The following is a 26,341-nucleotide window of genomic DNA, read 5'->3' on the forward strand; positions in this document are numbered from 1 at the left end:
AATGTTTTGGGGGCATTCTAGTTTTAGTAGTAATTGTGTGTCATCTGCACAGTTGTAGAATGTGAAAGGAAAATCATTGATCAGTTCTGGTAATGATATCATGTAGATGTTTAAAAGCAAAGATGAGATGATTGATCCTTGGGGGACCCCTGCTTTTCTGAGGTAGGGTTTGGACGAGAAGGGGGTAGAATAGATATTAGTTCTTTTTTGAAGGTAGGATGTAATCCAGTCGAGAGCAGTCCCTTCTGTGCCTGCTTCGTGGAGTCTTTGAATTAGGGTGTCATGGTCAACCATATCAAAGGCAGCCGAGAGGTCCAAGAGAAGTAGTGCAGCAACTCCATTGCGGTAGACTGTGTTTGTCAAATCATCCCAGTTTGCTATAAATGCCGATTCAGTGCCGGGTCAGAGAAGGAATTTGCTGGCCTCTGGAAGAAGCCTGAGATTTTGACAGCTTTAGGTTGTCTGGGAATTCAAGAGCTTCGCCTCATCTACCCTTCAGATGATTGAGGGCTGCAAAGAGCCACCATCATGTTAAGCTCTTAGGCACCACATACACAAGGAATGTAGGTCACAGAGCAACATTTGCCCTACAGCAGTCAGAACACAGCTTAAATCTTCCGGATTTACAAACTGACTAATTCTATTTTCTGGCAAAGAGAATGGAAAAGAGAGTGAAAAATACAACAGCCTGCCAAGTTCTGATAATCACAGTGTTGGAAACAGCAAAAAACAGAAGCGGACATCACCACTGGCATGTTACCTACCAGACTGGCAACTAGTGTTGCAGCGACTCCCCATCGTGCCAGAAGAGTGAATTGCTTTTAAAACCTTTTACCGTGTGCTGTGGGAAAGAGTTAGAATGATCTTGTGTTTAAGGATAAGTGGTTGGGTGTTAAGACCTATTGAGACACCACTCACTAGATGAGACCTATCAGGACATCTGTCACTAGTTGAGATCACCTGAAAGTCAATGGACCCTTTCTAATGTTACTGAAGAATTGGCTCGACTTGACACCATTTACTCAGTAAGACCTACTGTGACCCAATTACCCTGCCCCTTTTTGTCTACATGTCAGGCATATCCATACTATCTCAGAAAAGTTAACTGCTGAAGTCAACTCTGTGTTCCTATCAACTGGACAATCAAATATAGCGTTTTAAAATGGGAGTCCAGCAAAACATTTAGGAAAAAAAAAAACGGCACAAAAGATGTGGGCGTTTCTTAAATGTATACGCTGAGGAGCATTAGCTGAATTCAGTGATGGTCTTTTATTCACATGAATTGGTTTCCTAGAAATTTAATCATCTTTATAGAATGAGGTGTTTAAATTGATGCGCAGACACAGGTTTGTGTATTTTCAGTTTTATTAAAACCATGCATTGCCATACAATGACCACTCCAGGTTTGTTGTCAATGTGAAGCAAACAGAGATACAAAACAAGCTGTTCAAATATAACAAAATTAACAAACTTTGGTTCAAACCAAAGTCTACGTACATGACTGGCGGAAAATTCTGAGTTTTCAAGGGTTTAGTCTTCACGGAAGAGATCCTGTAACAAAAAAAAAAAGCCATTTGTTCAAGTTATTTGCATGTACATTTAATTTCATTTAACTGTGTCATATTAGGTCCTGCCCCATCTTTATTGCGATATTTGAGAGCAGAGGCACACTAGTGTGATCAGACTACTGCTGATAGATTAATTTAGTGACCGACTGGTGCTTTTTAGGGAGTCCACCCACATTTCATCAAACAAAAGTAATTGGTCTATTACATCTGGACGAGAGGGAGTCAGTGGAGCTTGGATGGACAGCAATCAGAAAGCCCCCTGCTGGAGGTAAATGAATAACAAGGTAATGAAAGTATTTCACCCTGCCTCAATTGTTGAGGTGCTCCACCCTTTCCCAGTATCATGACCAAGTGATTTGGGAGCCCATTTTTTTTAAAGCAAAATGACGCTGGTCCCACACACCAAATCAAGTCACCTCATGTGGCTCCTAAATAGATATTATAATACTATAAGGTTGTCAGCGCTGCATGGTCAGTGCTTTACAATATTGATACTGAAAAGAAAATAATTAATGGGGGTACTATTTTTTATTTCAGTCCTTGTACATTATCACCCTCAGATTACATACTGCAGAATCGTATACAACTGAATCGATTTAAAACATTTAGTTTTTATTTTTGTATATCGTTACGATAGGGAGATGGGTACTTCAGAGCACTTGGCGAATGGAAAAAGTGGGCTGAGGAGGTCTAAGACTTATAGCACTTGCTCAAGGTCATGAGCTTTGAGGAAGAGTTGCGTTTTCTGATAATTTGGGAAGATTTGAGTTTCTCCCCCAGGTGATGAGGCGGAGGTAAAGAGTTCCAAATACATTTTAATTTATGGAAAAGACACTGTATTCCATTTTTGGATGGGCGTTTTAAGACGGCTTGTTTTGAATCAGCAGTTTCAGAAACAGTTATTAGCTGTATATTTTTGCACAGAACCCACCAAGCTCTTCTGGCTCAAACTCCATTTCTACTTGAGTTCTGGAAACTCCTCTTCAGACACAAGTGAATTGTGAGACATGAGCTCCGAAGATCGACATAAAGCATTACTGGATCCCTGAGCTTTAGGCCTCTATCTTGAGCATGAGGCGTGGGATCCTAGGGCATGATGCATAACTCTACCTTTGGGAATAGGGTGTGGAGCCACTGGCTATTGTGGATAGAGGGGTAAGGCGTTTAATCCTGGGGTACAAGATATAGATGCTTACGGTCCTGGGGTGAAAGTGGTTGAGGACACGGATATAACTTAAGACTTACGATCTTGGCGTGCAGAGCGCTGAAACTTCAAATCACGGGTTTTCCGAATCTTCATCATCTGAACAACAGCTAACCATAATAGAGTAGTCTGGTTCAGGCTCTGGGGGCTCAGAGCTCTGGGGCATTTCCTGTACAGCCTCCAAAGGCTGTTGTGCTGACTGCAGCGGCTCAGCAGCTTGTGGCACAATCTCTACAGGCTTCGAGCACTGTGGTGCAGGCTGTGCAGGGGCAGGCCGCGGTGGTGCAGGCTCTTCTGGCTCAACGATATAACAGTCGTCATCACTGTCTTCCAATACCAGAGGTTGGACAGCTGGAGGTGTGGGATCTGGGTCTTTCGAAGTCTGTGATTCCAAATCTTGAAGTGCAGCTTTACCGAGGTTGTTGGTTTTCTCTGGATCCGGCCTCCAGTTGTTGCGGAATTCTGTGTGCTTCATTTCATAAAATTTATAAGCAGAACTATGTTTCTCATTCAAAAACCTGTGGAGCAAACAAAATGAAAAATGTTTAGCTACAAAAAGCTATATATATATATATATATATATATATATATATATATATATATATATATAATTTCGCAGAAGGGCAGGAAGAAGACTGTTGGAGAAGCATGTCAACCTAAGTGAGAGTGAGTGAGTGGTATATGGTGCACATCAGGCACGTAAGCTGATCAAGTGATTCTGACACTGCTAAAGCCATCCCTGCATGTCGAGGGATATTTTGCTGGACTGATTAATTCATGCGTGTGAACCTTTGTGCAGACAACCCTGGTGTATGGGACAGGGACACCCTTGCACAAATGATCTTTATTTTCTGGGTGACGCTTACCTCAACTCATTCCTTCACAACATGAGCCCAGCATGTCAGGGAGTCCTGCTTATTTAGTTAACCTCTGCACCTTTTAAAGAATTCATGCTCTTCATTAACCTACCATAAGTTCGCCTGAACACTCGACTATGAAGAAAGGAGAGGTTTCTCATTAAAATGAGAGCAGGCTATGGCCCTTACTCTCTACGTTTACTGAAACCAAAATAAAATCATTCCATCTTTAGAAAAAAATTACAAGCTTTGGCAAAGTCAAAATGTCTTACCTTCTAAATGTTGCCTTTGCCAATGCTATGGAGCATCGGACAAAATAAATCTTTTAGGCGACACTGTGCACCATTGCCAAAAAATAAAAGAAAAAAGGGGAGATAATGTGAACTTGCACATGCTTCACAAGATGCTGCGACCATTGTGTATGTGGCTGCATGCGTGATGACACGTGCATGCGTTCAACACACATGCGCACATATGAATTGAAGCAGTAGGTGTTTTTTTTTTTTTTTGGTTCAAAGATGGTACATGCCAGCTGGAGTAGTAAATTTAAGAAAATATTTTCTACTTCCGCATTTATGAAAATACAGTGACGCAGTAGTAAATGGCAGCTGCCAAGCCCCCAAGACAACTGAAAAACAAGATTGGGTTGGAATGGGACAGGTGGGGGAGTAACACACAAACTAGTGTGGAAGAATTCAATGCTGAGGGGTGGGGGGGCAGCAGTGGGAAGGAGAGGAGAACACGTTTAAAATGATGAAATAACCTGGTGGGAGAGAGGAAGAAAGTGGAGGCGAGACAGAGGGACCCGGGACATGTAGAGGAAGAGGAGGCAAGACAGAGGGACCCGGGACATGTAGAGGAAGAGGAGGCAAGACAGAGTGACCCGGGACATGTAGAAGAAGAGGAGGCAAGACAGAGGGACCCGGGACATGTAGAGGAAGAGGAGGCAAGACAGAGGGACCCGGGACATGTAGAAGAAGAGGAGGCAAGACAGAGGGACCCGGGACATGTAGAAGAAGGAGGCAAGACAGAGGGACCCGGGACATGTAGAAGAAGAGGAGGCAAGACAGAGGGACCCGGGACATGTAGAAGAAGAGGAGGCAAGACAGAGGGACCCGGGACATGTAGAGGAAGAGGAGGCAAGACAGAGGGACTCAGGAGATGTAGAGGAAGAGGAGGCAAGACAGAGGGACCCGGGACATGTAGAAGAAGAGGAGGCAAGACAGAGGGACCCGGGACATGTAGAGGAAGAGGAGGCAAGACAGAGGGACTCGGGAGATGTAGAGGAAGAGGAGGCAAGACAGAGGGACCCGGGACATGTAGAAGAAGAGGAGGCACGACAGAGGGACCCGGGACATGTAGAGGAAGAGGAGGCAAGACAGAGGGACCCGGGACATGTAGAGGAAGAGGAGGCAAGACAGAGTTACTCGGGACATGTAGGCAAGATAGAGGGGCCCGGGACATGTAGAGGAAGAGGAGACAAGACAGAGGGACCTAGGACATGTAGAAGAAGAACAGGCAAGACAGAGCGGCCAGGGACGTGTACAGGAGGCTAGACAGAGGGACCCGGGAAATGTAGAGGAAGAGGAGGTAAGACAGAGGGACCCGGGACATGTAGAGGAAGAGGAGGCAAGACAGATGGACCCGGGGGCATGTAGAGGAAGAGGAGACAAGACAGAGGGACATGTACAGGATGAGGTGGCAAGACAGAGGGACCCAGGACATGTAGGCCAGACAGAGGGACCCTGGACACGTAGAGGAAGAGGAGGCAAGACAGAGTGACGTGGGACATGTAGAGGAAGAGGAGGCAAGACAGAGGGACCCGGGACATGTAGAAGAAGAGGAGGCAAGACAGAGGGACCCGGGACATGTAGAGGAAGAGGAGTCAAGACAGAGGGACACGGGACATGTAGAGGAAGAGGAGGCAAGACAGAGGCACCCGGAACATGTAGAGGAAGAGGAGGTAAGACAGAGGGACCCGGGACATGTAGAGGAAGAGGAGGCAAGACAGAGGGACCCAGGACATGTAGAGAAAGAGGAGGCAAGACAGAGGGACCCGGGACATGTAGAGGAAGAGGAGGCAAGACAGAGGGACCCGGGACATGTAGAGGAAGAGGAGGTAAGACAGAGGGACCCGGGACATGTACAGGAGGCTAGACAGAGGGACCCGGGACATGTAGAGGAAGAGGAGACAAGACAGAGGACCCGGGACATGTAGAGGAAGACGAGGCAAGACAGAGGGACCCGGGACATGTACAGGAGGCTAGACAGAGGGACCCGGGACACGTAGAGGAAGAGGAGGCAAGACAGAGGACCTGGGACATGTAGAGGAAGACGAGGCAAGACAGAGTGACCGAGGGCATGTAGAGGAAGAGGAGGAAAGACAGAGGGACCTGGGACATGTAGAGGAAGAGGAGGCAAGACAGAGGGACCCGGGACATGTACAGGAGGCTAGACAGAGGGACCCGGGACATGTACAGGAAGAGGAGACAAGACAGAGGACCCGGGACATGTAGAGGAAGACGAGGCAAGACAGAGTGACCGAGGGCATGTAGAGGAAGAGGAGGAAAGACAGAGGGACCTGGGACATGTAGAAGAAGAGGAGGCAAGACAGAGGGACCCGGGACATGTAGATGAGGGGGATTAGCAGAATGTGTGGGAGAGCGCAAGAAAACATGGGCACTCCCACGGAATAATAAAAGAAAAGTTACTTCACACTGTAGATGTGAGAGAGCAAGAAAACATATAGACCCTCATGAAGTGCTAAAGGAAAAAGGGAGCTGCCTGAATGCGAGCAGTGAAAGGACTCAAGTTATCCAATCAAAAGGATGGTATAGAGGCTGTGCTCCACTGGAGGGACAAACACAAGAAGAGGAAGGGAAGGTATTGAATAAGAAGCAAGAATGAGAGTGACAAGAAAGCCATCCAATAGTATGCGATGGGATAGAGCTCTGAGCCCACTGTACGTTTCTGGTATTGTCCACAAAAGGTCTGTTTGACAAAAGGCAGCTAAATGCTGTCTGTAGGCTAGACCAACCAAATTAACGTGTTTAAAACTCATCTTTGCACTGGTCTCCCGAGTACGGCAAAATATTTTCGCCCCAGTGATAGGTTTTTCCCCTGCTCCACCATCAAGAATTCCATATAGGCATATAAAATGATGATAAACCGGAAAACACATGCCAGTCCACCTGACAGTCTGGATGCACCAGCACCGTGAAAGACCATGAAAACCAAGGAAGTTCCTCGGAATGCCCATGAAGAGCCCCCCCACATACTGGGAGAAAGCTCTCAGCACCTCGCACAGACTTGTATTGTACTGGCAACATAACCCCACTTTAGAACGACACAGTCTGTACTCATATGGTGGTGGTAATTCCATCATGCTGAAAAGACTAGGGACTAGGTGCAACTGTTGCCACAGGATCCTTCCCTTAGGTGGCTGATAAACATGGGTCAATCTATGTTTATCTAAGGCATACCTTCTGGTTATATCACCGACTTCCTGAACATCTGCCAACAATGCCTATGTTTTGGGCATCTAACAATAAGAATAATGCCAGACATGTTCAACATCTAACGCCGAAAAGACGGAACACAGTTCGTAACTTGAGTCCCATACATATAACCATAAACATTCTTTGGCAAAGCAGCTAACGGTTAGCAGCGCTATGCACCATCTTGCCTTAAGAGAATGTTCACCTTCATTTCTTATATAATTGCAAACTAAGGGAAAAGTGTTTATCTTGAAGCTACTGACTACATTCCCAACCAGCTTTAGTGGGTGCTAAATGAAGCTGCTGGCTGACTTAAGGAGTGGGACCATGTTTCAGCAACTTAACTTAAGCTATGCTGGTTATTAGTGTGTAGAAAAGTGCAAAGTGCTCAAGATTGCTCTCATCTTCGTAAAATCAGAATGATGAAATGTAACTAAGTGGTAAGGAGAAACAAATAGATTTCTTGTCAGTTGGCAATAACCATTTAGAAAGTACGGATTTCTTGAAGACATTTCTCATTTGGGAATACTCTTTCTTTAAAATTAGTACAAAATGTACATTAATCAAGAAATGCCATCTTGCCAGCTTTATCTACAAGAAAGTGCCTTCCCCTCTCCATGCCATATAACTGTATTTGCAAACCCGATTTGCCTAAGGTCATCCATCAAGACACACACACACTGGTCTCCCTCCCACCTGAACATACCTTCTGTTGAATATGGATTAGTTACTTACCTGTAAATCCTAGTTCTCTTCCAGGGGTATCCTCATCAAAGTCATAAACATTGAATATTCCCGCCCTTGTGCGGGGACCCCGGAGCATATATATATAAAATACATACATATTATCATGTGTAAAACAGCAATGCAGGCTATAATCATAAATAGGCTAAAATGCTTTATTTCTATGCAAGTTTTTTTTTTTTTTTTTTTTATATTATAAAATCACAATAGATCATAAATATCTACCTAAGCCCCAAAAACTGGACTTAGGGAAGTAAACAGCAGTAAATATCAGAGAAAAATAGAAAAAACCACATTGAAAAACAATGAAGCATTCTTAGCCAATAGGCTGCATGCAGGTTAACACAGGAGAACCATAAAAACTTTGGCACCGTGCCTTTAAGACCCTGAGCACCTCCAGTATCCCACCATGCCTCAGGGGTGAAGGGAAGGTGACAGTTGGTTCACAGTTAGGTCAGTACTTTTTTACGGTGACAATCTGTGTAACTGATCAGAAAGATAATCTGTCCTGCACTTCTAGGAGACTTAAGTCCGGGGAGGAGGGTGGGTTGTTTATGACTTTGATGAGGATACCCCTGGAAGAGAACTAGGATTTACAGGTAAGTAACTAATCCTTCTCTTCCAGGGGATCCTCATCAATAGTCATAAACATTGAATAGATTAGCAAGCCCATCCCTAAACTCTGCGGACTGTCCGAAAGAAGTGCAGGAAAGAATACATATTCATGCAAATAGATTTCTAAGAGAGGCCTGCCCCACCTGGGCATCCGCTCTTGCATCCGAGTCTAAACAGTAATGCTTAGTAAAGGTATGCACAGACTTCCATGTAGCAGCCTTACAAATCTCGGAAATTGGTACATTGTTAAGGAGGGCAGCAGTAGCCGCTTTTCCCCTTGTGGAATGCGCTTTTGGCCTAGCCAGTAATTGCTTATTAGCCAGTTGGTAAGTGTTAACAATACAAGACACAATCCATCTTGATATAGTTCGTTTAGACGCTGCCTCTCCTGTTCTTAAATGACCATAATTCAGAAACAAATGGTTAGAATGTCTAATCGGTTTTGTTTTGTCCAAATAGAATTTCAGCACTCTTTTTAAGTCTAAAGAATGCAATGCTTTCTCAGCCGGAGTCTCCGGATTGGGAAAGAAAGTCGGTAAAGATATAGTCTGATTGATATGGAATTCTGACACCACCTTCGGAAGGAAAGATGGGTGAGTTCGCAGAACCACTCTATTATCGTGAAAAACCGTGTACGGTTCTCTGCAAGACAGAGCCTGAATTTCGCTGACCCTCCTCGCTGAAGTAATGGCCACCAAAAAAGCCGTCTTCCACGTAAGGTGCTGTAAAGAGGCCTTGTGGATATGTAAAGAAATGGCTCCCTGTTGCAGTTACCCCCCACTTTTTGCCTGATACTGATGCTGACTTGACTGAGAAGAGTGCTGGGACCCTGCTAACCAGGCCCCAGCACCAGTGTTCCTTCACCTAAAATGTACCATTGTATCCACAATTGGCACACCCTGGCATTCAGATAAGTCCCTTGTAACTGGTACTTCTAGTACCAAGGGCCCTGATGCCAAGGAAGGTCTCTAAGGGCGGCAGCATGTCTTATGCCACCCTAGAGACCCCTCACTCAGCACAGACACACTGCTTACAAGCCTGTGTGTGCTAGTGAGAACAAAATGAGTAAGTCGACATGGCACTCCCCTCAGGGTGCCATGCCAGCCTCTCACTGCCTATGCAGTATAAGTAAGACACCCCTCTAGCAGGCCTTACAGCCCTAAGGCAGGGTGCACTATACCATAGGCGAGGGTACCAGTGCATGAGCATGGTACCCCTACAGTGTCTAAACAAAACCTTAGACATTGTAAGTGCAGGGTAGCCATAAGAGTATATGGTCTGGGAGTCTGTCAAACACGAACTCCACAGCACCATAATGGCTACACTGAAAACTGGGAAGTTTGGTATCAAACTTCTCAGCACAATAAATGCACACTGATGCCAGTGTACATTTTATTGTAAAATACACCACAGAGGGCACCTTAGAGGTGCCCCCTGAAACTTAACCGACTGTCTGTGTAGGCTGACTAGTTCCAGCAGCCTGCCACACCAGAGACATGTTGCTGGCCCCATGGGGAGAGTGCCTTTGTCACTCTGAGGCCAGTAACAAAGCCTGCACTGGGTGGAGATGCTAACACCTCCCCCAGGCAGGAGCTGTAACACCTGGCGGTGAGCCTCAAAGGCTCACCCCTTTGTCACAGCCCAGCAGGGCACTCCAGCTTAGTGGAGTTGCCCGCCCCCTCCGGCCACGGCCCCCACTTTTGGCGGCAAGGCTGGAGGGAACAAAGAAAGCAACAAGGAGGAGTCACTGGCCAGTCAGGACAGCCCCTAAGGTGTCCTGAGCTGAGGTGACTCTGACTTTTAGAAATCCTCCATCTTGCAGATGGAGGATTCCCCCAATAGGGTTAGGATTGTGACCCCCTCCCCTTGGGAGGAGGCACAAAGAGGGTGTACCCACCCTCAGGGCTAGTAGCCATTGGCTACTAACCCCCCAGACCTAAACACGCCCTTAAATTTAGTATTTAAGGGCTACCCTGAACCCTAGAAAATTAGATTCCTGCAACTACAAGAAGAAGGACTGCCTAGCTGAAAAACCCCTGCAGAGGAAGACCAGAAGACGACAACTGCCTTGGCTCCAGAAACTCACCGGCCTGTCTCCTGCCTTCCAAAGATCCTGCTCCAGCGACGCCTTCCAAAGGGACCAGCGACCTCGACATCCTCTGAGGACTGCCCCTGCTTCGAAAAGACAAGAAACTCCCGAGGACAGCGGACCTGCTCCAAGAAAAGCTGCAACTTTGTTTCCAGCAGCTTTAAAGAACCCTGCAAGCTCCCCGCAAAAGGCGTGAGACTTGCAACACTGCACCCGGCGACCCCGACTCGGCTGGTGGCGATCCAACACCTCAGGAGGGACCCCAGGACTACTCTGATACTGTGAGTACCAAAACCTGTCCCCCCTGAGCCCCCACAGCGCCGCCTGCAGAGGGAATCCCGAGGCTTCCCCTGACCGCGACTCTTTGAACCTAAAGTCCCGACGCCTGGGAGAGACCCTGCACCCGCAGCCCCCAGGACCTGAAGGACCGGACTTTCACTGGAGAAGTGACCCCCAGGAGTCCCTCTCCCTTGCCCAAGTGGAGGTTTCCCCGAGGAACCCCCCCCTTGCCTGCCTGCAGCGCTGAAGAGATCCCTTGATCTCTCATTGACTTCCATTGCGAACCCGACGCTTGTTCTAACACTGCACCCGGCCGCCCCCGCGCCGCTGAGGGTGAAATTTCTGTGTGGGCTTGTGTCCCCCCCGGTGCCCTACAAAACCCCCCTGGTCTGCCCTCCGAAGACGCGGGTACTTACCTGCTGGCAGACTGGAACCGGGGCACCCCCTTCTCTCCATTATAGCCTATGCGTTTTGGGCACCACTTGGAACTCTGCACCTGACCGGCCCTGAGCTGCTGGTGTGGTGACTTTGGGGTTGCTCTGAACCCCCAACGGTGGGCTACCTTGGACCAAGAACTGAACCCTGTAAGTGTCTTACTTACCTGGTAAAACTAACAAAAACTTACCTCCCCCAGGAACTGTGAAAATTGCACTAAGTGTCCACTTTTGAAATAGCTATTTGTGAATAACTTGAAAAGTATACATGCAATTGAAATGATTCAAAGTTCCTAATGTACTTACCTGCAATACCTTTCAAACAAGATATTACATGTTAAATTTGAACCTGTGGTTCTTAAAATAAACTAAGAAAAGATATTTTTCTATAACAAAACCTATTGGCTGGATTTGTCTCTGAGTGTGTGTACCTCATTTATTGTCTCTGTGTATGTACAACAAATGCTTAACACTACTCCTTGGATAAGCCTACTGCTCGACCACACTACCACAAAATAGAGCATTAGTATTATCTATTTTTACCACTATTTTACCTCTAAGGGGAACCCTTGGACTCTGTGCATGCTATTCCTTACTTTGAAATAGCACATACAGAGCCAACTTCCTACATTGGTGACAGCGGTGGGATACAAGACTTTGCATTTGCTGGACTACTCAGCCAATACCTGATCACACGACAAATTCCAAAATTGTCATTAGAAATTCATTTTTGCAATTTGAAATTTTTCTAAATTCTTAAAAGTCCTGCTAGGGCCTTGTGTGTTAGGTCCCTGTTTAGCATTGTCTTTTAGAGTTTAAAAGTTTGTTAAAGGTTTGAAATTAGATTCTAGAAACAGTTTTAGATTCTTTAAAAAGTCTTCCAACTTTTAGCAAAATAATGTCTGATACAGAGATGAATGTGGTGGAACTCGACACCACACCTTACCTCCATCTTAAGATGAGGGAGCTAAGGTCTCTCTGTAATATAAAGAAAATAACCATTGGCTCCAGACCTACCAAAATTCAGCTCCAGGAGCTGTTGGCAGAGTTTGAAAAAGCCAACCCCTCTGAGGATGACTTCACAGAGGAAGAAATTAGTGACTTGGAGGGCAATTCCCCCCTTCCAGTCCTAAATAGGGAGACCAGGGCCTCTCAAGCCCTGTCTCCAAAAATGATAGTCAGAAATGTTGCTTCCCTCACAGGAGGGTCCAGCATTTCTGAAATCACTGAGGATGCTCTCAGTGAGGATGACCCCCTGTTAGCCAGGATGGTCAAAAGATTGGCTTTGGAAAAGCAGCTCCTAGCCATAGAAAGGGAAAGAAAAGAGATGGGCCTAGGTCCCATCAATGGTGGCAGCAACTTAAATAGGGTCAGAGATTCTCCTGACATCCTAAAAATCCCCAAAGGGATTGTAACAAAATATGAAGATGGTGATGACATCACCAAATGGTTCACAGCTTTTGAGAGGGCTTGTGTAACCAGAAAAGTGAACAGATCTCACTGGGGTGCTCTCCTTTGGGAAATGTTCACTGGAAAGTGTAGGGATAGACTCCTCACACTCTCTGGAAAAGATGCAGAATCTTATGACCTCATGAAGGGTACCCTGATTGAGGGCTTTGGATTCTCCACTGAGGAGTATAGAATTAGGTTCAGGGGGGCTCAAAAATCCTCGAGCCAGACCTGGGTTGATTTTGTAGACTACTCAGTAAAAACACTAGATGGTTGGTTAACTGGAAATGAAGTGTGTGACTATGTTGGGCTTTATAATTTGTTTATGAAAGAACACATTTTAAGTAACTGCTTCAATGAAAAGTTGCATCAGTATCTGGTAGACCTAGGTCCAATTTCTCCCCAAGAATTGGGAAAGAAGGCAGACCACTGGGTCAAGACTAGGGTAACCAAAACTTCCACTGGGGGTGACCAAAAGAAAGGGGTTACAAAAACTCCCCAGGAGAAAGTGGGTAACACTAGAAACAAAGAAAAAGAGTCCTCTGTAGGCCCCCAAAAACCAGAACAGGTGGGTGGGCCCCAAGACACAACCCAAAACAAAGGTGGGTACCAGGGTAAGAACTGGGATGCCACTAAGGCATGGTGCCACAACTGTAAACAGTCTGGGCACCACACCAAGGACACTTCTTGTCCCAAAAACAAACCCCAGAACAAAATTCCTGGGGTAACCAGTGTAGCCATGGGAGATGACTCCTCAGATGAGGAGGTCTTCCTAGCCTTCAACTGGAAACAGGGCCCAACAGGTGAGTTGGAGATTCCAGAGGGAAGTAGACACTTCCACCACCTACTGGTGAATGGAATCCCAACCACTGCCCTGAGAGACACTTGTGCCAGTCACACTATTGTGCATGACAGGCTGGTGCTCTCAAACCAGTACATCCCAGGTGAGACTGCCAGGGTAAGAGTTAGCCTAGACAGGGTCACTAAGAGGCCTGTGGCTTTAGTGCCCATAGAAGTGGGTGGCACTCTTAGCTGGAGAAGGGTAGTAGTCAGTACAGACCTCCCCCTTGATTGTCTCCTTGGAAATGACTACCCAGAGGTTAGTCAGAGCTCAAGAGAGGAACTGGTCCAGTGCCAGTCCTCTCCCAAGGATTCTGGAAGTCCTGCCTCTGCAGTAAATGCAAGCAGGCCCCAGAAGAAGAAGAAAAGAAAACAGAGTAGGAGGGGTGGACAACCTTTAGCCAAGGTTACAGCAAGCCAAGGAGATTCTGCTCCAGTAGGGGAGAACTCCAAAAATGGCCCTGATAAAGTCCAACCTGACCCACAAGAAGTCCTGGCTAGTCAGGCAACTGTTAAACCTGAGTGGGTGGCTCCTCAGCTAACAGAAGAAAGAGTGGAAGAAGGGTGTTTACTACAAGATGTGGTAACCCCCCACTCCAATACAGCAGACAGGCAACCTGAACCCAAAGAAGCCTGTAACTTAGCCCCTTCCCTTTTAGGTGAAGAGCTAAAGGTGTGGTTCTGGGCACTGACAGCTGTCAGTGGCCTCTGCTGGGTGTTAGCCTTTATGGCTGCACTATCCTTAGCATGGTGGTCTGACCCCATGCCAAATAGCAAGTTAGGCCCCCTGACCCTATTGGTCATGGTGGGGTTACTCCAGCTCTGGGTAACCTCTCTGGGTAAGCTAGGGGTAACCCTGGCCAAGATAAGGTTAGCAGAGGTGGGTACCTCTAAGACCAAAATAGAAAGAATGGGTGGAGACATTGAAGAGGCAGACAAGAGGCAATTCAGACTAGGTCCTATCACTGTGGAAGTAGGTCAGTTCCCCAAAGGGAATGACCTGAACAGAAGGATGTAAGGCAGAGTAGGCCCTGCAACTAACCAGCCTATTTCTCCTACTCTTCCTCGCCTGACAGACTAGGAAGACTCTCCCAGCTTGGGCTGAGTCTCCTGGCCTGTGGGCTGGGGGGGGCTTGTGTAAAGAAATGGCTCCCTGTTGCAGTTACCCCCCACTTTTTGCCTGATACTGATGCTGACTTGACTGAGAAGAGTGCTGGGACCCTGCTAACCAGGCCCCAGCACCAGTGTTCCTTCACCTAAAATGTACCATTGTATCCACAATTGGCACACCCTGGCATTCAGATAAGTCCCTTGTAACTGGTACTTCTAGTACCAAGGGCCCTGATGCCAAGGAAGGTCTCTAAGGGCGGCAGCATGTCTTATGCCACCCTAGAGACCCCTCACTCAGCACAGACACACTGCTTACAAGCCTGTGTGTGCTAGTGAGAACAAAATGAGTAAGTCGACATGGCACTCCCCTCAGGGTGCCATGCCAGCCTCTCACTGCCTATGCAGTATAGGTAAGACACCCCTCTAGCAGGCCTTACAGCCCTAAGGCAGGGTGCACTATACCATAGGCGAGGGTACCAGTGCATGAGCATGGTACCCCTACAGTGTCTAAACAAAACCTTAGACATTGTAAGTGCAGGGTAGCCATAAGAGTATATGGTCTGGGAGTCTGTCAAACACGAACTCCACAGCACCATAATGGCTACACTGAAAACTGGGAAGTTTGGTATCAAACTTCTCAGCACAATAAATGCACACTGATGCCAGTGTACATTTTATTGTAAAATACACCACAGAGGGCACCTTAGAGGTGCCCCCTGAAACTTAACCGACTGTCTGTGTAGGCTGACTAGTTCCAGCAGCCTGCCACACCAGAGACATGTTGCTGGCCCCATGGGGAGAGTGCCTTTGTCACTCTGAGGCCAGTAACAAAGCCTGCACTGGGTGGAGATGCTAACACCTCCCCCAGGCAGGAGCTGTAACACCTGGCGGTGAGCCTCAAAGGCTCACCCCTTTGTCACAGCCCAGCAGGGCACTCCAGCTTAGTGGAGTTGCCCGCCCCCTCCGGCCACGGCCCCCACTTTTGGCGGCAAGGCTGGAGGGAACAAAGAAAGCAACAAGGAGGAGTCACTGGCCAGTCAGGACAGCCCCTAAGGTGTCCTGAGCTGAGGTGACTCTGACTTTTAGAAATCCTCCATCTTGCAGATGGACGATTCCCCCAATAGGGTTAGGATTGTGACCCCCTCCCCTTGGGAGGAGGCACAAAGAGGGTGTACCCACCCTCAGGGCTAGTAGCCATTGGCTACTAACCCCCCAGACCTAAACACGCCCTTAAATTTAGTATTTAAGGGCTACCCTGAACCCTAGAAAATTAGATTCCTGCAACTACAAGAAGAAGGACTGCCTAGCTGAAAAACCCCTGCAGAGGAAGACCAGAAGACGACAACTGCCTTGGCTCCAGAAACTCACCGGCCTGTCTCCTGCCTTCCAAAGATCCTGCTCCAGCGACGCCTTCCAAAGGGACCAGCGACCTCGACATCCTCTGAGGACTGCCCCTGCTTCGAAAAGACAAGAAACTCCAGAGGACAGCGGACCTGCTCCAAGAAAAGCTGCAACTTTGTTTCCAGCAGCTTTAAAGAACCCTGCAAGCTCCCCGCAAAAGGCGTGAGACTTGCAACACTGCACCCGGCGACCCCGACTCGGCTGGTGGCGATCCAACACCTCAGGAGGGACCCCAGGACTACTCTGATACTGTGAGTACCAAAACCTGTCCCCCCTGAGCCCCCACAGCGCCGCCTGCAGAGGGAATCCCGAGGCTTCCCCTGACCGCGACTCTTTGAACCTAAAGTCCCGACGCCTGGGAGAGACCCTGCACCCGCAGCCCCCAGGACCTGAAGGACCGGACTTTCACTGGAGAAGTGACCCCCAGGAGTCCCTCTCCCTTGCCCAAGTGGAGGTTTCCCCGAGGAACCCCCCCCTTGCCTGCCTGCAGCGCTGAAGAGATCCCTTGATCTCTCATTGACTTCCATTGCGAACCCAACGCTTGTTCTAACACTGCACCCGGCCGCCCCCGCGCCGCTGAGGGTGAAATTTCTGTGTGGGCTTGTGTCCCCCCCGGTGCCCTACAAAACCCCCCTGGTCTGCCCTCCGAAGACGCGGGTACTTACCTGCTGGCAGACTGGAACCGGGGCACCCCCTTCTCTCCATTATAGCCTATGCGTTTTGGGCACCACTTGGAACTCTGCACCTGACCGGCCCTGAGCTGCTGGTGTGGTGACTTTGGGGTTGCTCTGAACCCCCAACGGTGGGCTACCTTGGACCAAGAACTGAACCCTGTAAGTGTCTTACTTACCTGGTAAAACTAACAAAAACTTACCTCCCCCAGGAACTGTGAAAATTGCACTAAGTGTCCACTTTTGAAATAGCTATTTGTGAATAACTTGAAAAGTATACATGCAATTGAAATGATTCAAAGTTCCTAATGTACTTACCTGCAATACCTTTCAAACAAGATATTACATGTTAAATTTGAACCTGTGGTTCTTAAAATAAACTAAGAAAAGATATTTTTCTATAACAAAACCTATTGGCTGGATTTGTCTCTGAGTGTGTGTACCTCATTTATTGTCTCTGTGTATGTACAACAAATGCTTAACACTACTCCTTGGATAAGCCTACTGCTCGACCACACTACCACAAAATAGAGCATTAGTATTATCTATTTTTACCACTATTTTACCTCTAAGGGGAACCCTTGGACTCTGTGCATGCTATTCCTTACTTTGAAATAGCACATACAGAGCCAACTTCCTACAGGATAGGTTCAAAAGGAGGGCCCATAAGTTTTGACAGGACTACATTCAGTTCCCATGGAGGAGAAGGTCTCCGAATGGGAGGAAAAACCTTTTTCAAGCCTTCTAAAAAATCCTTGACTACAGGTATCGTAAAGAAGGATTCCTGAGAAGGCGACTTACGATACGCTGTAATTGCAGACAAATGAACCTTAATAGAAGATACCTGCAGACCAGACTTCGCCAGATGAAGTAAATAGGATAGTATGACGTCCTCCTGAGCTCGTATGGGATTTATACCTTGTTGAGAGCACCAGATGTAAAATCTCTTCCACTTAAAAGCGTAAGAACGCCGCGTGGAAGGTCGTTTTGACTCTTTCAAGATGCTCATGCACTCCTGTGAGAGCCCTAGGTGCCCATACTGTAGGAGTTCAGGAGCCATGCTGTCAAGCTCAGAGAGGGAAGGTTGGGATGTAGGATTCTGCCTTCCATTCTGCTCAGGAGATCCGGTCTGCACGGCAACCTCCTGTGAGGTCTTTCCGATAAGTTGAGTAGGTCCGTGTACCAGAATTGGCGGGGCCATTGTGGCGCTATCAGAATCATTCTGGTTCTGGAGTTGTAAAATTTGTTGATTACTGCCGGTATGAGGGGAATCGGTGGAAAGGCGTAGAGAAATGTCCCTGACCAGTTGATCAACAGGGCATTCCCTTGAGATCCCGGACGGCAGAACCTGGACGCGAAGTCTGGGCATTTCTTGTTTGTTTCGTCTGCAAAGAGATCCAACTGAGGTCGACCCCATTGACCGAAGATGTCCTCGACGACTTCGTGTAGCACCCAGTCGTGCGCGTCTTCCAGATGTCTCCTCAGGAAATCTGCCTCTACGTTTTGCTGACCTGGCAGGTGTACCGCTGTGATAGACATTCCCCTGGCCAGGAGCCAATGCCATATCGTTTGGGATTCTCGAGACAGAGGTAGTGATCTTGTTCCCCCCTGTTTGTTCAGGTAATACATTGTGGTTGTATTGTCTGTCTGAATTAGGATAGATTTCCCCTGAACCAATGGAGAGAAAGATTTGAGAGCCAGATGGACTGCTCTGAGTTCCAGTAGATTTATGTGATAGTTCTTTTCCTTGTCGGACCACAGACCCTGAGCTTGGAAGGAACCCAGATGAGCACCCCAACCCTGAAGAGACGCATCCGTTACCAGAGTGTCGACTGGAATTGTCTGGTGAAACGGAGAACCTATCGACAGGTGAGGTCTGTGCATCCACCATTGTAGTGATTGAAAAGCCACTGCTGGTAGTCGAACTCTGTCCTCCCAGTGACCAGTCTTTTGGCTCCAATTGTTCTCTAATGCCTCCTGAAGGGGCCTCATGCGTAGCCTGGCATTCGGGACAATGAAGATGCATGAAGCCATGGAGCCCAGAAGCGATGTCACCTGACGAGCTGTAGGTGCATCGGCTGTTAATAGATGTTGACACTTCCTGTGGATTGATAAAAGTCGTTCCTCCGAAGGATACACTCTTTGGAGCTCTGTGTTTAGTATCGCTCCCAGGTAGTGGAGGTTTTGTGTTGGAATCAAGGTTGACTTGTCGTGGTTGATTTGAAGACCTAGAGACTCGAAAGTTCTTAGAACGATATCTCGATGTTTTCTCGCCTGATCCGGAGATGAGGCCTTCACTAGCCAGTCGTCCAGGTAGGGGTAGACGAATATTTTTTGTCTTCGAAGGTGTGCCGCTACCACTGCTACACATTTTGAAAAGACTCGGGGTGCAGACTTCAGGCCGAATGGAAGGACTCTGAATTGGTAGTGCTGTGACGCTATCTGGAAACGTAAAAATTTCCGATGTTTGGTTGCTATTGGGATGTGAAAATATGCATCCTGTAGGTCGATGGAGCACATCCAGTCTCCCTGATGCAGTTGCGGGACAATCTGGTGAAGGGCTAGCATCCTGAACTTTTGTTTTCTTATGTACTTGTTCAGGAGCCGTAAGTCCAGAATTGGTCTGAAGAGGCCCTGTTGACCTTTTTTCGCCACCAGAAAGTAACGGGAGTACACCCCTTTTCCTTTTTGTGCCGGAGGAACCTTTTCTACAGCTTTCTTTTGTAGGAGTGCGAGAACTTCCTTGCGTAGCAGGCTGAGATGAGAAGGAAAACACCTTGCTGGCGGCAAGTGTGGAGGAGGTTTTTTGAAAAGGAGAGAATAGCCATGTTCGACAATATTGAGCACCCATTTGTCTTTTGTGATTGAGTGCCACTCGCGAAGATGATGCGTAACACTTCCCCCCACCGGAGTGGTGCACAGTGCTGAGGGAAGCAATGCCTCATTGCTTTGATGGTGTCTTTGCTGTAGACTGTTGAGGTCTACTTGACCCTCTGTCTCTTGTGGGTCTACGTGCCTGAAACAGGGGACGTCCCTGTCGTTGTTGTGGCCTTTGAGACCAGTGAGGGGTTTGAACCCTCTGCTGGAATGGTCGTCTGTCATACGGCCTGTACCTCCGCCTGAAGTCTTTTTTACGTTCCAGGCCCACTGCCCTCATCGTGTCGACTTCCGTTTTCATTCGGGCCATCTCTTCATCCGCGTGGGTACCGAACAACGAACTCCCGCTGAATGGGAGGTTCAAAATGCGCTGCTGTGCTTCCTGTTTCAGACCCGTGAGCCGTAGCCAGGAAGACCTCCTAGCGCAGATTCCGTGCGCATACCCATGCGCAGCCAAATCCACCCCGTCCGCCGCCGCGCTGATGACCTGGTTAGATACTAGGCCCCCTTCCTGCAAGATTTCCTGGAAGTCCTGTCTATCTTCCCTGGGCAACTTTTCTGTAAATCTGTGGAGTGAGTCCCACAGAGAGCGGTCATATCTGCCCAGAAGTGCTGAGGCGCTGGAGACCTTCATAGCAGATGCCGCCGTACCGCACATCTTTCTCCCCAGAGAGTCTAGGTGTCTGCTCTCCTTATCCGGGGGGACTGTGGAAGATGATGCCACAGAGTGTGTTTTTCTAGCTGCGGCTAAGATCACAGAGTCCGGTGGCGGATCCTTCCGCAGGAATAAAGGATCTTGTTCCGGAGCTTTGTATTTCTTTTGAATCCTAGCCGGGGCAGACTTGAGAGTGGCTGGAGACAGAAAAGTGTCCATAGTCGGTTGCAGCAAACCCGGTACTAGTAGCAGCAGTTTTCTCGAGACTGATCTGTGTTGTAGGGTCTCAAAGATAACCGAGGATGAGGTGGCCGGCTCCGGTACCTCAATATTTAGCTTCTGCGCTCCCCTTAGAAGAACCTCATTAAAAGTGGTGATATCATCCACCGGGGAAAACCTAGCAGGTGGAGAATCTGTGAGTGTGGGGGAGTAGCGCCCCACAGACGATCCTGAAGAAGACCAAGAAGGTGATCTTCTGCGTGGTGTTCGTGACCTGGTTCTCCTTCGGGAACGGGACCTGCTCCGAGAGGCTGTAGCAGAGTGTGCAGGTCTTGTGGTCGGCTGACGAGAAGCAGAACGAGCCCGTCCTGCTCTAGCTGTAGGCGATGGCGTTCTCGGTAATGAGGCAGTAGGAGAATACATCCTCGAGTATTGTGAATCCGGGGATGCTGTGATGGGAGAAACATGCCCCGATGCTCTGGAATGGGATGATGCACTCCTTATAGAGACCACCGGTGAGGGAGCTTTGTCCGCTGGCTCTACTGCCTGTGACACAGCTGAAGGTTGTGTCGACGTCGATTGCATCCTCGACGTCGAAGGTTGCGATGGCTGGTCTGCTCTCGACGTCGAAGGTCTTGACGTCGGAGGTCTTGCCGTCGAGTGTCTTGACGCCGATCGCCTATCGCGGGACCTGGACCTACTCGCCGTCGTGTGTCTCGACGTTGAGTGGCGAGTGGTCGACGGCGGATGTTCATGCCGTCGAGGTGTTTTTGGTGTCGTGTCCTTCGACGCCAAGGGGTGAGACGTTCTCAACGGCGAACGGGAGCGCCGGAGATGACTCGACGCCGAACGGCGGCCTGCCGTCGACGGAGATGTACCCCTGTGTCCATGCTTCGACGTTTTGTCCCTCGACGTCGGTCTGGTCGCCGTCGACGGCGATCTATGCCGGTGAGACGGTGGTGCCGATGACGTCGATGGAGAACAAACAGGTACAATCCTACCTGTCGACGTCGATCGGGCCATTCCTTCTGCTGTAGGTCTGGGAAGTGAAGAGGATGTTGACTTTTTCCTCTCCTGAAGCCCATGTAGCCTGATCTTCTCTCTGTCTTTGAGAGTCCTCCTTGACATGTTCTTACAATACTTGCAGGTGTCAGGACAGTGACTCTGTGGCAGGCAGACAATACACAGAGAGTGTGGGTCTGACTGGGCTTTCTTCTTCCCACAAGAGGGACATTTTACAAAAAGAGATGGCATTTTTCTGTCAGAAAAAACCTTCCTAGCTCAGACAAAGATGTTACTTGTCGAGTGAAAAGTGAAAAAACGCTTTTTTAAAGAATTTTTCTGAGGAAAACTCAGAAAAACTGAGAGCTCAATGCTCCAGGATCCTCTCAGAAGAAGCCGGAAAAAAGAACTGACCTAACTGTGAACCAACTGTCACCTTCCCTTCACCCCTGAGGCATGGTGGGATACTGGAGGTGCTCAGGGTCTTAAAGGCACGGTGCCAAAGTTTTTATGGTTCTCCTGTGTTAACCTGCATGCAGCCTATTGGCTAAGAATGCTTCATTGTTTTTCAATGTGTTTTTTTCTATTTTTCTCTGATATTTACTGCTGTTTACTTCCCTAAGTCCAGTTTTTGGGGCTTAGGTAGATATTTATGATCTATTGTGATTTTATAATATAAAAAAAAAAAAAAAAAAAACTTGCATAGAAATAAAGCATTTTAGCCTATTTATGATTATAGCCTGCATTGCTGTTTTACACATGATAATATGTATGTATTTTATATATATATGCTCCGGGGTCCCCGCACAAGGGCGGGAATATTCAATGTTTATGACTATTGATGAGGATCCCCTGGAAGAGAACCACTCTGTCCTAAAATGTCACCACAGGGAGTGGGGTGGGCAATGCATAGGGGGCTGGAGTGGAGCAGCACATTTGCCTGGCACAAGAAGATTGTCTTTAATACTCACCAGAACTCTGGGTTTTTGGAGAGCAGGTTTAAATCAAAGCCGCCTTCAATACTGGGCCCAACTTCAACAACAAACCGAGCCAGATTTTCTGCAGTTTCTTTGATTCTGGCATCAACTGTGAGAAATGGCAAAATATATATGTCAACATTTCTAAACAACATATATGTATATTAATTATTACCGTCCTCCAAAAGGTAACTGCAGAACTTACGCTTAAAACAAAATACAATGGAAATCCAGGCCTAGCATTCACCCTGAAAAAGCTTCAAGCTGGTCTTGGCTTTACACAGTTAACTTTTTGCAGTTTCCAGATTCTGATAGCCAACCATTAAAACTAAAATGCTGGCTCTTACCTACACTAGTACAACCTACTAAATGTACAGAAGAATGAGTTACTTACCTTCGGTAACGACTTTTCTGGTGGATACATTAGCTACCTGTGGATTCCTCACTCATTGAATTCTCCCCCTTGCGCCAGCATTCAACGGAAATCTTCTTCCTAGCTTCCGCACGTCGACGAGGACGTCACAATTGCCCACGCGACGCCGTCTGACGTCATACAGGCAATAAGAGGTCCTCGCCGACGTGCCAACGTCAGTACCAACATTTTTTACGTGCCTCTGAGACGAATAGGCCATTGAAACAATCAATCATGTAACAATATTTATTAACATTAAAAGATAAAAACATCATTCCAAAATGTCAATTTTTTTTATTTTTTTTTTTAGAACATAAATATATACATTATATCTGAAGGCCCTCAAATACCAAGAGGAGCACACCCAAGGATAGCTTGGTAAGACCAGACAGGCAACGGGGAGGCGGGAGGGACCGTGAGGAATCCACAGGTAGCTAATGTATCCACCAGAAAAGTTGTTACCGAAGGTAAGTAACTCGTTCTTCTGATGGATACAACTACCTGTGGATTCCTCACTCATTGAATAGAGTCCCAAAGCAGTACCGCACTCGGTGGAGGGTGCCTGAATGGTCAAACCAAGAAATCCTGCAGCACTGACCATGCAAAATGGCCATCCCTCCTAACCTCCGAATCCAAGCAGTAATGCTTCGCAAAAGTGTGGAGGGATGACCAAGTTGCGGCCTTGCAAATGTCAACCACAGGAACACCCCTAGCCAAGGCCGAAGAGGCCGACTTAGCTCTGGTGGAATGAGCTCTTATTCCATCAGGGGGTTCTTTCTTTGCCAGAGAATAACACAGCTTAATGCAAAGAATGACCCACCTGGAGAGTGTTCTCTTGTGGACTGCCCTTCCTCTCCTCTTTCCCACGTACCCGATGAAGAGTTGATCCTCCAACCTAAACTCCTTTGTTCTGTCCACGTAGAAGCTCAGCGCTCATCTCGGTTCTAAACGATGCAGTCTTTCAACCTCTTTCGAAGGATGAGGTGGAAGATAAAAAGAGGAAAGGGTAAGGCCCAGGACCATAGCCGCAGAGCTTCTCTGCAGAGAAGGTACGACCCTACTCCTCCCTGTTTGTTTATATACCATATCGCAGTAGTATTGTCCGTCAGGACCTGAAACGACTGACTGCGAATGGAAGGGAGGAAGGCCTTGAGAGCCAAACGTATCGCCCGCAACTAACAGATTTTATATGAAACATCTGTTCCACTGGAGACCAATGACCTTTGACCTCCAGGTCCCCCAGATGAGCTCCCCACCCTAGAGTGGAAGCATCCGTTATTACTGTGGTCACTGGCGGAGGTTGTGAAAACGGTCTTCCTTGAGAAAGATTGCCGTCCGCAATCCACCATCTTAGATCCGCTGCAGCGTCCCTGGAGATCTTTACTGATCCCCCAAGATCCCCTTTGTGTTGAGACCACTGCTTCCGGAGGCACCACTGAAGAGCCCTCATGTGCCAGCGAGCGTGAGTGACCAACAGAATGCAAGAAGTGAACAGACCGAGCAGACGCAGGACCTTGAGGACTGGAATGACCGCTCCACTTTGAAACATTGGAACCAACGCCTGAATGTCCTGAATCTGCTGAGGCGGAGCAAAGGTGCGATTCAATGTTGTATCCAGTACTGCCCCTATGAACAGGAGGCGCTGAGAGGGCTCTAGGTGAGATTTGGGCACATTCACAGAAAAACCCAGGTCGAACAACAACTGGGTTGTCGACTGTAGGTGACGCAGCACGAGCTCCGGAGACTTGGCTTTTATCAACCAGTCGTCCAGGTAAGGAAATACCGCTATCCCCTTCCTTCTGAGCTCTGCCGCAACCACCGCTATCACCTTTGTGAAGACTCGAGGTGCTGAAGTAAGACCAAACGGGAGGACCGCAAACTGATAGTGCTGCGACCCCACCACAAACCGGAGATACTTCCTGTGCGTCTTGAGTATCGGGATATGAAAGTAAGCATCCTGCAAGTCGACAGACACCATCCAATCTCCATTGTTCAACGCCAAAAGCACCTGAGCTAGGGTCAGCATCTTGAACTTCTCCTGTTTGAGAAACCAATTCAAGATCCTCAGGTCCAGGATTGGCCTCAAACGACCATCCTTCTTGGGGATCAGGACGTATCTTGAGTAACAACCCTGACCCCTCTCCTGCTCTGGAACCAACTCCACTGCACCCTTTGAAAGGAGGACTTGAACCTCCTGTTCTAGTAACAGGAGATGCTCTTCTGAACAGCAGGAAGGGCGGGCGGGATGGGGGGAGGAAACTCCCGAAAGGGAAGGGCATACATAGCCTTTCCCCACAATGCTGGTGACCCAGGAGTCTGATGTTATAACCTCCCACTTGCGGAGAAAGTTCAATAACCCCCCCCCCCCCCCTACAGGAGTGGTATGAGAAGGAATTGCTGGAAGACTAAGGCTGCTTCCCATGCTGCACCCCTCCAGAGGAAGAGGAAGAGGCAGAGTGCTGCTGGACGGCTCCCCTGGTTCGGATCCTACCCCTCCCCCTGTACGATCTGTAGGAGAGAGCAGTGGAGGGTTGTTGCTGAAATCTGCCTCGAAAGGAGGAGGATGAACCACGACCAAACCCCCTAAATCTTCTAAAGAGTCTGGACGAACCAGAAGAGGAGGCCTGCAAGCCTAAAGACTTCGCCGTGGCCCTACTCTCCTTAAACCTTTCTAGGGCAGAGTCCGTCTTGGAGCCAAATAGTTTATCCCCATCGAAGGGAAGATCCAACAGGGCTGACTGGACATCCGACGAGAAACCAGAGCTACGAAGCCAGGCTTGCCTCCTTGTAGTAACAGCAGTACCCATAGCCCTGGCTACAGAGTCAGTCGTATCCAGCCCAGACTGGATCACTTGGGTCGCCGCAGCTTGAGCATCTGAGACCAGGCTCAACACCTCCTGAGGCACCTCAGCATGAGACGACTTTATTTAATCCATCAGGGCATAGATGAATCTTCCCAAAATACATGTAGCATTAGTACGTTTTAAAGCCATGCTGCATGAAGAAAAAGCCTTTTTGGAAGAATGATCCATCTTCTTTGAGTCTCAGTCTGAAGGCACACCCGGAAAAGAACCTGGGGCAGACTGGGATGAACATGAAGCCTGAACCACCAGGCTCTCAGGGGTTGGGTGCCTGGACAGAAAGTCTGGGTCCGCAGGAGCCACTCGATATCTGCGAGCCACCGATCTATTAACTGCCGAAGGTGACACCGGCTTCTTCCATATTTCCAGGATTGGATCTAACAGCACCTCATTAAAAGGCAGAAGTGGCTCTGCAACCGTTGAAGCAGGATGTAATACTTCTGTTAAAATATTAGGCTTAGGCTCAGACACCGGCAAAGGAAGGTCCAAAAAATCAGCTGCTTTCTTTATAACTGAGTGGAATGAAGCAGCCTCCTCTGTATACTCTCCAGGCGATGTTAAGTCCCATTCTGGAGAGGTG

The 26,341-nt window shown here is 48.1% G+C and overlaps 1 protein-coding gene across 4 annotated transcripts in view; it reads right to left on the bottom strand.

Annotated features, from left to right (window-relative positions):
- Positions 1-1,347: 1,347 nt before the first annotated feature.
- LOC138267440 (microtubule-associated protein futsch-like) overlaps positions 1,348-26,341 on the bottom strand; it is a 164,707-nt gene continuing 139,713 nt past the window's right edge. For all 4 annotated transcript variants that reach the window (XM_069216377.1, XM_069216378.1, XM_069216375.1 and 1 more), the window contains exons 9-11: positions 22,483-22,597; positions 2,814-3,290; positions 1,348-1,551 (exon numbers count right to left, since the gene is read on the bottom strand). In XM_069216377.1, coding sequence (XP_069072478.1) covers positions 2,846-3,290; positions 22,483-22,597 — 560 coding nt within the window. In that variant the 3' untranslated portion in view covers positions 1,348-1,551; positions 2,814-2,845. The remainder of the gene's footprint in view (positions 1,552-2,813; positions 3,291-22,482; positions 22,598-26,341) is intronic.

This window comes from Pleurodeles waltl, chromosome 12, assembly GCF_031143425.1.
Source record: "Pleurodeles waltl isolate 20211129_DDA chromosome 12, aPleWal1.hap1.20221129, whole genome shotgun sequence".
Taxonomy (NCBI): Eukaryota; Metazoa; Chordata; class Amphibia; order Caudata; family Salamandridae; genus Pleurodeles; species Pleurodeles waltl.